Source organism: Polypterus senegalus, chromosome 15, assembly GCF_016835505.1.
Source record: "Polypterus senegalus isolate Bchr_013 chromosome 15, ASM1683550v1, whole genome shotgun sequence".
NCBI classification, from domain to species: Eukaryota; Metazoa; Chordata; class Cladistia; order Polypteriformes; family Polypteridae; genus Polypterus; species Polypterus senegalus.
In genome coordinates this window covers 6325884-6338644 of record NC_053168.1, presented here as the reverse complement: position 1 = coordinate 6338644, position 12761 = coordinate 6325884, and the positions used below count along the sequence as shown (strand labels likewise).

Here is a 12761-nt window from a genome sequence, read left to right as displayed (position 1 = left end):
GTGACAATTGTAATAAACAGTGTTTTTGTATTGGCACGGTGGCCACAGTAAGGAGACCTGGGTTCACTTCCCGGGTCCTCCCTGCGTGGAGTTTGCGTGTTCTCCCCGTGTCTGCGTGGGTTTCCTCCGACAGTCCAAAGATATGCAGGTTAGGTGCCTTGGTGGTCCTAAATTGTCCATGTTTGCCAATCACTAAGATTTCTGTTTTTTTCCTTATTTAGTTGAATCAGTGAGCCAAGCGCATCAGGATCATCAGGCGCTGTCGATAAATAAAGCCGTGTGTCATCTGCATAGCTGTGGTAGCTCACCTTGCCCTTTGAGATAATCTGACCTCATGGAAGCGTGGAGATTGAAAAGAGCAGCGCACCCAGAATAGATCCTTGTGGTACACCCTATTCAATGTCATACCCCGCCGAACAACAATTCTCCACAGTCTGTTAAGTGAGACGCTGCCAGAAAGGCCCACCCATTGTCCCCAACTCTGGTCCTGGAGGGCCCCAGTAGTTACAGGTTTTCATTCTCACCCTTTTGTTAATTATTGTCATGTTTTTTCTGCTAATTAACTTCTTTTGAATTCATTTAATTTGACTTGCTCTCGAAGAGGGTTTGCTTCCCGGGTCCTCCCTGTGTGGAGTTTGCATGTTCTCCCCGTGTCTGCGTGGGTTTCCTCCCACAGCCCAAACACATCCAGGTTAGGTGCATTGGCGGTCCTAAATTGTCCCTAGTGTGTGCTGGGTGTGCCCTGCGGTGGGCTGGCACCCTGCCCAGGGTTTGTTTCCTGCCTTGCACCCTGTTTTGGCTGGGATTGGCTCCAGCAGACCCCCGTGACCCTGTGTTAGGATATAGCGGGTTGGATAATGACTGACTTATATTCTGGTAACAGTACGTTTTTTTACCATGGGGTCTACTGTCTGTAGCCACCGAAGTATAAGGCGAGATCAAGCACTGGTAAAATGCGTGCCAAAAGAAATCTCTCAGTCCAAAAGTTTGTTTTTTAAAAATATTTAGTGAAAGTTAAAAGCAAATAATCCACAAAAGAATAAAGAAAGAAGTAGTTACACACGTAGAATAAAAGGCAAAAAACAAGGAAAAAATGTATCTTCTCTAAACTTAGCTATTCTTGAGAAACTTTAGTTATGTCTGTACTTAAAAGTTCTTTACTCCTTCTTCTATACTTAAAGATTCTTAACTTGTTCTATACTTAAAAGTTCTTAATTTCTTCTTCTGTACGTCTTAAGCGTATGGCTCTGCACTTAAATAAGCGTGTTTTCTTACAAGTTACTTCACATACTCAATAGCTCCATAGGCACGGGCACGGTTTAAAACCTTGTGCCCTCTACGCCTTACACATGGCAAGGGTGGTCACTAACTGAAGAATAATGTTTAGTCAAGGCAGATAGAAATAGCTAGAATATACCAATTTCACTCAACTTATGGGGGTTATGGGAACCTCCCATAGATTATGCTTTGTCATCTAGCAAAATATTTATGAATCTTATATTACTAGGAAAATGGCTCTTACACTGTTGATGTAACTTTTTTATGTTACCAGAGCAGGGTTAATGTCTTGAAATAATAGCATCCTCTGTGAGCTGCCATGTTTAAATGACCCGCTTAAATCAAAGCCATAGCCGGGCAACAGCAAATGGGAAAACCCGCTGTTTGGCTTGGAATCAAGTGAGGCATGATGGGAGTTGCTGAAATGGGGTTTTATTCTTTTATTCTTCCTTTTTAGGTGGTCATGTCTATTCTTCCACCAATGGTTTCGTTAGCAGTGAGCAGAAACGGTAAGTTACATTTGCATCCGGAGTTTCTTAATGAATGTGGCCATTGCAGTTTTAATTGTGAATTAAATTAATAAAGTATCTATCTATCTATCTATCTATCTATCTATCTATCTATCTATCTATCTATCATATAGTGCCTTATCTATCTATCTATCTATCTATCTATCTATCTATCTATCTATCTATCTATCTATTATATAGTGCCTTATCTATCTATCTATCTATCTATCTATCTATCTATCTATCTATCTATCTATCTATCTATCTATCATATAGTGCCTTTCTATCTATCTATCTATCTATCTATCTATCTATCTATCTATCTATCTATCTATCTATCTATCATATAGTGCCTTATCTATCTATCTATCTATCTATCTATCTATCTATCTATTATATAGTGCCTTTCCTATCTATCTATCTATCTATCTATCTATCTATCTATCTATCTCCTTCCTGTTCTTGCTGTCGCTGTGCATGCTGGGTGGTTGTCTTGAGTGTGAGCGAGTGGAACTGGTGGTGGACGCTGAGGTGAGTGTGGTGATTCTTTTTTCTTCTAATTTTCTAGTTTCTTATTTCTATCTTTTCTTTGGTGAAAACAGCTACACTTGTTTTTGTACTGAGTGGCTTAGGCCACGGCAGCCGCAATGGCTGCTAATCTTGAGCGTTTGAGCCGCCGCCATGGGATTAAACTTATATCGGAGGAGTTTGTTCCTTTAGAGGCGGGGGTTTTGGCGGTAGGCGAAGTGGTCGGATGTGACAATATTAAGTCAGCTTCACGAATGAGCGGGAATATCGTGGTTTTTTTGAGCTCTGTGGATTTAGTTCCGACAGTGGTTGAGAAGGGGGTGGTTATTAATGGCTCCTTTGTACAGGTTTCCCCTTTAGCCGTCCCGTCCCGTAGAGTAACAATTTCAAATGCGCCGCCTTTTCTCAAAAATGAAACTATAGCGAAAGAGTTGGAGCGGCATGGGCGTCTGGTATCGAAAATTCGGCACATTCCTTTAGGTTGTAAATCGCCTGATTTAAAACATGTCTTGTCATTTAGGAGACAAGTTTTTATGGTTTTAAATAGAATGGATGACGAATTAAATGTGGCAATGAAGTTTAGAGTGGACGGTTTCGATTATGTGATTTTCGTCACTTCTAACGAAATGAAATGTTTTGGGTGCGGGAGTGAAGCACATTTAATTAAACAGTGTCCTGAGAAACACCAGGGAACAAGAAAACTAGCCGTACAAATACAGAAATAGAGGGGCAGAAAGTGGAAGATCACGAAATTGTGGCTGATGGCGCAGAGGCGCAAGGTGATAAGAATAAAAATGCTACTAGAGCTGAAGGGCAGGAGAATCAAGTGCCGCCCAGAGATGAGCCGAATGAAGGCGGTAGTGAAACGGTAGATCAAACAGCGACTGCAGCAGAAAGTGTGTGGGGAGAAATTGATATGGATGAGGGAGGCAGCAACGAGACAGAGGAAAAAAGTGAATTTAAACGTCCTGCTCAAAAAGGCAAGGAGAAAGAGAAGATCGGGCACGAAAGAAAATTGTTTTAAGTCAGGGCTCGGGGTCGTTGGAGAGGATCCCGCCTATGGTCCTTGTCAGGAGGATTTTCCGTCTTCGCGGAGACGGCCGATAACGTCTCAAATGCGGGAGTGTCGGGGAAGAAACGACGACGGTAATATCTCCGATGGGTCTGCTGCCTCGGAGCCCCCAGAGTTAAAAGCCAGGGGGGGTTACAGCGCTCAAAGTGTGAAAGAGTTTTTGGTGAATACCGCCGGAAAAAAGGGGGTGGATGTGGCCGAATTTTTCCCTGACATTGACCTCTTTCTATCGTCTGTCCGCGGGTTGCGACGAGACAAAGCAGCCTCCGCAATGTTTGATGTTAAAGAGCTCGTGAGGCTAAAGAATTTAACAAGTAAACTGAGAAAACAGTCCAATCTAAACACCACCTAATGGCTAAGCCCCCTGTTAAATCTACTCCACAGTCTTTGTGGAGGTCCCTGTGTTTCATTGTGTGTTCATCTATCTATTCTGTTACCATGGCAAGTGTACACATAGGAACCCTAAATATTAACGGTGGGAGAAGTCCAGATAAGAGGGTCGCATTGTTTGATTTTATCAGACAAAAAGACTTGAATGTCACCTTTCTACAAGAAACCCACATTGATGAGCAAAATCAGTGGGAGTGGAGCAGAGATTGGAAGGGGGACATTTTATTTAGTAATGGGACAAATGTTAGTGCTGGAGTGGCCATTTTATTTCTTGGAGGACTTCAAGTAGAAGTTTGCAGCACTGATGAGCTGGTGAAAGGGACTCCTGAAAGTGACGGTGAAACTTCAAGGCAGTGTCGTCACTTTCATTAATGTGTACGCCGAATGAGGGTGAGGAGAGGCTCCACTTCTTTAACAAGTTAGGAGATCTTTTATCCAAGTGTGACCCTGAGGAAGTGGTGGTGTTAGGAGGGGATTTTAATTGTACACTTGATACCAGAATAGACAGAAATAATGGGCTGGAACCGCACCCTCGCTCAGCACGAGCTTTAGGTAAAATAATTAAGGACATTGGGCTGGAAGATGTATGGAGGGCTAAAATGGGGCCTGTCGGCAATACACCTGGGGGAGGACGAGTGGAAATACGATCTCAATGGCAAGACTCGATCATTTTTATAGTTTTAAGCACCTGTTAGGTTTATTTAAGGTGTGCTCTATTGTGCCTACTGGATTCTCTGATCACAGTTTGGTGTGTTGTACACTTATTTGTAACACTTACAGAACCCGTAGTCCATACTGGCATTTTAACACACTCCTCCTTAAAGATCAGAACTTTAAAGAGTTATTTGTTCATTTCTGGGGAGGCTGGAAGGCTATGAAGAAGGAGTTCACCAGCTTACAACAGTGGTGGGAGGTTGGGAAGAGTCACATCCGGGCCTTGTGTCAGGAGTATACCAGAAATGTCACCCAAGTATTGCGGTCAGAAATGGCAGCTTTAGAAATTAAAATAGCTGAATTTCAACAGCTTCTAGAGAAGGGTCCAAATGAGCAGCTTCAGGCGAGCCTGACTTCTGCTAAACTGGGGTTGGCTCACCTGCTTGAGACCAGAGCTCAGGGGGCTTTAGTGAGGGCCCGTTTCAACGACTGACTGAGATGGATGCACCAACTCAATATTTTTTTGGTTTAGAGAAAAAAAACTCGCAGAGTAAAATCTTACATTGCATAAGAACACCCGATGGCAGTGAGACACAAGAGCCCAGTGAAATAAGGCAGGTGGTCCGAATTTTATGAACTTCTGTTTGCTGCAGATGGAGATGGTGGCAGTGAAGACCAACAGGCCTTTTGCAGGACTTACTGCAGCTGCCCAATGCAGATGTGGCACAGCTAAATAGAGAGGTGACCTTTGCAGAACTCACCACAGCCCTGGGACAGCTGAAAACAGGGAAGGTCCCGGAATCGATGGAATACCAGTGGAGTTTTATAAAGAGTTCTGGGATGTCATCGGCCTGGACTTATTGGAAGTGTTCCATGGAGTTTTAAAACTGGCTTGTTACCGCAGAGCTGCCGTAGAGCCGTGATCACGCTGCTGCCGAAGAAGGAGACTTGTGTCTCATAAAGAACTGGCGGCCTGTGTCTCTCTTATGCGCTGATTATAAAGTTCTCTCTAAAGCCTTAGCCAACAGGATGGTCCAAGTTTTAGGGAGAGTGGTGCATCCTGATCAGAATTACTGCGTGGCTGGCAGGTCCATCTTTAATAACATTTTTTTAATTCGGGACATTTTGGCTGCTGCAGAACTGTTTGGTTTTCAGACTGGTCTTATTTTTCTTGACCAGGAAAAAGCTTTTGACAGGGTCAGTCACTCATTTTATGGAATGCCATGAAGGCGTTTGGGTTTGGGGGGTCTTTTATTAAACATATTCGTTTACTTTATAGTGACATTTCTGGTATCATAAAGGTCAATGGTGGCTTGTGTGCACCTTTCAGTGTCAGAAGAGGAGTCAGACAGGGCTGTTCTTTGTCCGGCATGTTATATGCTCTGGCGCTGGAGCCTTTCCTGGTGCACCTGAGGAAGGTGCTGACTGGTCTCTCCATCCCCAACTGCAACATGGACCCTGTGAAAGTCACTGCTTATGCAGATGATCTTGCTGTGGTCATCACAAGCCAGAAGGATTTGGACAAATTAACTGATTGTCTGAGGAATTACAGCAAAGCATCTTCGGCTAAAGTGAATTGGAACAAAAGTAGTGCAGTGTTGGTTGGGAACTGGAAGGATGTAGTCCTCCTCGACTGAAGGGGTCTGCAGTGGACAACTGGAGGCTTCCTGTACCTGGGAGTCCATCTCGGAGATGACCACTACATCCAAAAGAACTGGGAGGGTCTGTTGGACAAGGTTACAGCTCGGCTTGCCAAGTGGAAGTGGATACTCCCTCAGTTATCCTATAGAGGACGGATGCTGGTCATTAATAACCTGGTGACCTCCAGCCTGTGGCATAAGTGTATTTGTCTACAACCTCCACCTTTGCTTGTTCAGCAGATACAGAAGGCGATCATGGATTTTTTTTGGACTGGTACCCATTGGATACAGAAGGGCGTTCTATTTTTACCATTGGATGAAGGCGGACAAGGACTTATTGACATTACCAGCAGGATTGCTGCTTTCCGCCTTCAGACCATTCAAAACTGCTGTATCCTGTCGAGCAGAGCCAGTGGATGAACTTAGCCGTACTCTTCTTTAAACAAGCCAGGCATATGGGACTTGGGAAAAGTTTACTGCTGTGCCACTTAGATAAGATCAAGACTTTACAGGTGCCAGGTTTTTATAAAAGCCTTCTAGCAGCGTGGCAACTGCTGTTGATAAAAAAGGACTGTGATGACCTCTCCACATTTTGGGTCCTTCATGAACCACTGTTCTACAATCCTGCTGTTGGCACTGCTACAGGACTTTCTGAAAATTGTATTAATCATTTCATAATACATGGAATAACCACAATAAAGGACATAATTGACTGGGAAAATTACACTTGGAAAAGTGCACAAGTGGTAGCAGTGGAGACAGGGTGCACTCAGTCCGCCTAATGGAGAAGTTTCTGTGGCAGGTACAATCATCAATGGACAGGGAATCCATGACACTCCTGCACGGAATTTTCTCATCACAATTGAAGCCAACTGACGAAACACCTTTTCCAACGCTTACTGTGTCTCCGGCTGTTGAACTGAGGGATGGTGAGACTAATGTTTTAGCCTTAAGTTCTCTAGAGGCGTTATCTCTACCTACAGTGCCGGGGAAACAGCTGTACAGGATTTGTGTGAAGGTGAACAACCTGGAGCAGCTGAGGACACGAAGACACGACACACCATGGAGAGACAAGCTTGGAGCCCCTCAAGGACTGAACCCCGCATGGAGGTCGTTGTACAAGCCGCCATTGGCCAGTAGGGTGGGAGACCTGCAGTGGAGGTTGGTACATGGGATACTAGCGGTGAACTCCTTCTTATCGATTATATGTCCGGGGGTCTCAGATTGCTGCCCTTTTGTGGTCTGAGGGAAAGTGTCTTTCATGCATTTATGTATTGTGAGAGGCTCCAGACCTTTTTTAGTGAAATTGAAAGAATAGTAGAAGGGCTGGGGTCCCGTATAATGGCACGGTGTTTGTGTTTGGGGTTAGAATTACAAAACACACCAGAGAAAATATGAACTTAATTAATTTTATTATCGGGCAAGCAAAACTGTCAATATGGAAGACCCGTAAAAACAAGATTACTGGGAGTGGAAATGAAAATGTTGTTGTATTTTTTAGAAAAGTATGTGAAAGTAGGATATTAGTGGATTTTAATTTTTATAAGTCCACAAATAATTTAGCAAAGTTTAAGGAAATGTGGTGCGTGAATAATGTGCTTTGTGTATGTGATGAAGATAATTTGCAATTTGTGCTTTGACTTTGGTGTTTCATTCCTTTATAAATTGGGTGGATAAATTGAGAATAAGTGGGATTGGAGGGTGGAAACAATGGGGGGGATTAGATAAATATATACTCCAAGAACAATATGAATATGTAATGGTTTAAAAATGAATATTCATCATTAGGAAAGTGTGTACGTGTTTTTGTAAGACTTAAGATTTTGAGTTTTTACTGTGTTTTTTTGTATTTATTCCTGTGTTTATTTAATAAAGTTTGCTTTTAAAAATAAAAAAATATCTATCTATCTATCTATCTATCTATCTATCTATCTATCTATCTACCTAAACACGTATTCATTTGTCTCCCAAGTGGAGTGGAGGGTCTTCAGTTTGCGGCTGCTGTCAGAAATCACCGTACTGCTGGTCAATCAGGATACTGTTGAGAAAGGGGAGAACCAAAATCCCAACAGTCAGCTTGTGGCTCTCATTTCAGAGTCCTTGATTCCACAGTAAGTTTGTTTTTTTTTCTCTCTTTTACTTGCCTGTTTTTTTTTCTTGTTTGTTTTAAATCTTTAATGAGATTTGAAAGAAGGGATTGTCGTGAAATTGGCATGTGAAACGAACGGCAGAAATGATTGGATGGAGATGCACATTGCTGTCAAGGTTGGCCTTGGGCTCCGCCCTGGTCCCGCCTCTTTCCTGCAGTTTAGCCCTGACCACTCCCATCCATGCTTCATTCATGAGAGGAGAAGAACAAAGGAAACAAGCGGATCCTTGCTGCAGTACTTGACTCAAGAATTGTGCATTACCTTACACAGTCCTTTGACGTTTTGTCTTGGGGCCATAATGATATTGGCCTTCTGTATGTCTTTATGTTTTGTCTCTGCCTTTACGTTTTTGGCTGTCTTTTTCCCCACCTCAAGCCTTGGCCTCCTACTTTGTGTTGGACTTCCCTAATGGAGTCCATTTTTTTTTTTGTCTTATTTTTCTTAGCTACATTTGCACGTTCATTTTGGTAGAGAGTGTCTGTCAGCAATGATGCTGACATTATTTCCTGATATTCTGGAGATAATTTGGTGCCAGCAAATGTTTTTAAAAATTTCCCGTTCCTCTCTTTCACTCTCTTTCATATTCCATTTGTTTTCAACATTTGACCCATCATACTGTCTCTGCTGAGGGATTGCTTGCTCTTCTTGTGTTGTGCTCTGATGGGACTCATGTATAATTCTGATCTTTGACGTTATCTATGTTGTGATCCTGCCATACAATTAGTCTCCAAATCACCACAAAAACACGTCTGGACTCCCATGGCAGCCTAGACCCAAATTGAAAAGGAAGGCCTCCAGCCTGCACAGAGAGATCTGCCTCTTCTCCTTTTATTTACAGTGGTTATAGAAAAGAATCCCCGCTTTGAACTATTCACATTTTTTTTTTTGCTTTACAGCTTTAAATGAAAACACACAAAAATATTTCTTCCCAGCTTTACTTACTCAATACAACCTCTGACATCCAAGCAAAAGATATCACAGTTCAGAAAAATTATACAAAAATCAAAAACAAGACCTACTGAGATAATAAAGGATCACCATGTCACTGTCATTTAGTTGAACCCCCTTTTGCTTTAACGACAGCCTTGAGTCTTTTGGGATTCTTCTCTATTAGCTTTGCACATCTACATTGAGTAATATTTGCCTCCACTCTTCAAGTTCGGTCACATTGGATGGTGAGTGTTGGTGGTCTGCTGTCTTCAGATCTTTCCACAGATTTTCAGTGTGTTTTAGGTCTGAGCTCTGACTGGCCACATGAGGACATTCACTTTTTTCATCTTCAGCCACCGTGTGGTCAATTTTGTGTTGTGCTTCGGGTCGTTGTTGTGCTGAAAGGTGAACATTCTGCCCATCTTCAACTTTCTGGTAGAAGGTAGCAGATTTTCCTCAAGAATTTGATGGTATTTTCCCCCGTCCATTTTTCCTTTTACCCTAATGAGACCACCAGGCCCTGTGGCAGAGAAACACCCCCACAACAGGATGCTGCCCCCTCCATACTTTACTGTAGGAATGATGTGTTGTGGATTTTGAGGTGCATTGGATTTCCGCCAGGGCTACCATTTGGTATTGAGACTAAATAATAAGACCTTTTTCCACTTGGCATCAGAATCTTCAAGGTGCATTCTGGGAAGGCTCAAACGTGGCCTTTCTTGAGAAGTGCGACCCTCCCGAACAAGCCACACTTGTGGAGCGCTTGTCAAATTGTTGTCACATGCACACAATGACCACTGTTTGCCATCAAATCCTGTAACTCCTTCAAAGTTGGCCTCTTGGTAGCTTCTCTTAACATTTTCCTCCTTGCTCTTCCATCCAGTTTGGAGGGACGGCCGGATCCATGGAGGGTCCTAGTAGTACCAAACACTTCTTTATTTTGGACTTTACTGAGCTCCTTGGTATTGATAAAGCCTTTGAGATTTTATGGTCTCTCATCCCCTGCCTTATGTCCGTCCACAACTCTATCTCTGAGATCTTTTGAAAGTGGCCTGCCACCCATAGTCAGTTGTTTAATGTCAGTTGCTCTGCCAAGGAAGGGAATGAAGGCTCCAGGAACAGCTTCACTAATCACACTCATTACAACTGATCAGAGGTGGAAGAAAGCCAGTAACCGCAATGGAGATGGGGGGCACTGACACCTGACTGAGTTTAGGAGGTGGGGATCCTTTATTCATCTCAGGAGTTCTTGTTTTTGATTTTTTTTTTATTCTTCTAAACTGTAGCTGTGATATCTTTCATTTTGATGTTATCGGTTGCATTGAGTAAGTAAAGCTGGAAAAAATATTGGTTTGTGTGTTTTCATTTAAGGCTGTAAAGCAAAAAAAAAAATTTGAATATTTCAAAAGGGGGATTCTTTTCTATGCCCACTGTAGTTGCATCACCAGGTGGCCCTGATTCCTTGGGTTCCACAAATAGGAGGCAGGGCAAATAACACAGAAAAGTAATAGACACTTAGCATATTACAAAACCCATTAGCCAACCCGCTATATCCTAACTACAGGGTCACAGGGGTCTGCTGGAGCCAATCCAGGGCACAAGGCAGAAAACAAACCTTGGGCAGAGCGCCAGCCCACCACAGAAACTGAACATTAATTAATAAATATCAAAATATTCCATAAATAAACATAGCCAGAATGTGAAAAATAATAATTGAAAGAAAACAAAAAAGGTTGACCCAAACTGAACTACATGTACAATAGTGTGCTCTATCTCTTTGTGCCACTTGTAATTTCAGACGCTGTTTGCTGCACGCGTACACATAGGGGAGCATCTACAAGGCTCTCATCCGATTAGTAAGATAGATAGATAGATAGATAGATAGATAGATAGGAAAGGCACTATATAATAGATAGATAGATAGATAGATGTGAAAGGCACTATATAATAGATAGATAGATTGATATGAAAGGCACTATATAATAGATAGATAGATACCTGTGGTGGGTTGGCACCCTGCCCAGGATTGGTTCCTGCCTTGTGCCCTGTGTTGGCTGGGATTGGCTCCAGCAGACCCACGTGACCCTGTTTTCGGATTCAGCGGGTTAGGAAATGGATGGATAGATAGATACTTTTTTCATCCCAAGGAGAAATTCACATACATATATAAGACGGTCGACCCGAGTGCTCGAGGTGCCATGTTTTTCACCGCCTTCTTCTCTTGCACACGCGGTCAGGAGGATGAGCCTCGAGACAAATGCTGACGCCACTTCTGGTTCCGCTCCAGTTGTCCTGCCTCTTCTGCGGTCACAGTTATTCAAAAAGCAACGAAACGGGAAGTTCTCATTCCATTCGGGAACCCCATTCTAAAGAGCGAAAACACAGCGCACAGGAGAGACTCTCCTTGAGAACCGGTACTGATTGGTTACAGAAATCCCTGATTATATATGGAACTTGTTTTTATTAATTTCCTATATTAATTTGGTTACCTGGTCTGTCCCCAACCCATCACAGTCTCTCCCTCCATTTCTTATTTAACTCCGTACACCTATGGCATTCTTCCAAGCTATAATCGATGAGGTAGCCGGAAAGAAGTGCACAGGAAATATCCGCACAGAAAAAAGCGCACACGGGAAAAACCGCAATCAGGAAAACCCGCACATGGATAAATGCGCACATTAAAAAATGTGCAAAACGGCAAAGGCGTATATGCAAAGAAGAAAAAAATTTTATATTATACATCACAATAAACGAAATTGTTTAATTGTTCACTAAACATATTTATAAGCTTGTATGTTTTAATTTGTGAGAGTTTCCTTTAATCTTCCCTAACTTTCAAGCAAGGCAAGTTGACATTTTTTTTTTTTTTTGAATAAGTGAGATGGAGTTTTCGACCAGTCAGAAAGACAAGCAAATTCTCAGTTACAAGGGATTTAAATATCTGCGTTTTCATTTACAATAATGCTGTTAATTAGGGGGTGTTAATCATTTATTTTTTATTGTAATAAAAAACGTCTAGCAGTATATGTGGTGTACATTTTATATTTGTAATATGTCACCACCGTGTGCTTTTTTCCGCATGCACACTTTACCGTATGCGTATTCTTCCATGTGCGGTTATTTCCCGTGCGCTTATATGACTGTGCGCTTCCTTCCGAGATTCAATCGATGATATTGTGTAGTGGTTGTTCAAATCTTGGTGTCTTCTACGCTTTGCCATTACCATCTAGTTTTTCTCTGGTTTCCTCAGAATTGCCAAGTGGGGCCTGAACAATGATTTAAGCCCAGGGTCCCCTTAAGTCCACTGCTGGCCCAGAACTAAACTTGGGCGCCACTGAATTGCATTTCTACACTCTAACATTGTGCTCGTTTGCCTTTTCAGAAGCCCCTACTTTAGTGCCCTTGGAATTCCTTTCTAGTGTGTTTAAGTTTTTTTTGTCCGGCTCTGACCTTTTTTCTCATTTTTGGACGTTGCTGTTAATGCATGCGCCGGATTTAGATAGATAGATAGATAGATAGATAGATAGATAGATGATAGATACTTATGACATGTGATTGTGTTTTGATGCACCTCTTGGATTAGGATCATAAATTCTGGAAATGGGGTTTG

At 42.4% G+C, this 12761-nt stretch overlaps 1 protein-coding gene across 1 annotated transcript in view; it reads left to right on the top strand.

Annotated features, from left to right (window-relative positions):
* ulk4 (unc-51 like kinase 4) overlaps positions 1 to 12761 on the top strand; it is a 459640-nt gene that overhangs the window by 268814 nt on the left and 178065 nt on the right. The window contains exons 28-29 of the mRNA XM_039736934.1: positions 1736 to 1787; positions 8044 to 8182. Coding sequence (XP_039592868.1) covers positions 1736 to 1787; positions 8044 to 8182 — 191 coding nt within the window. The remainder of the gene's footprint in view (positions 1 to 1735; positions 1788 to 8043; positions 8183 to 12761) is intronic.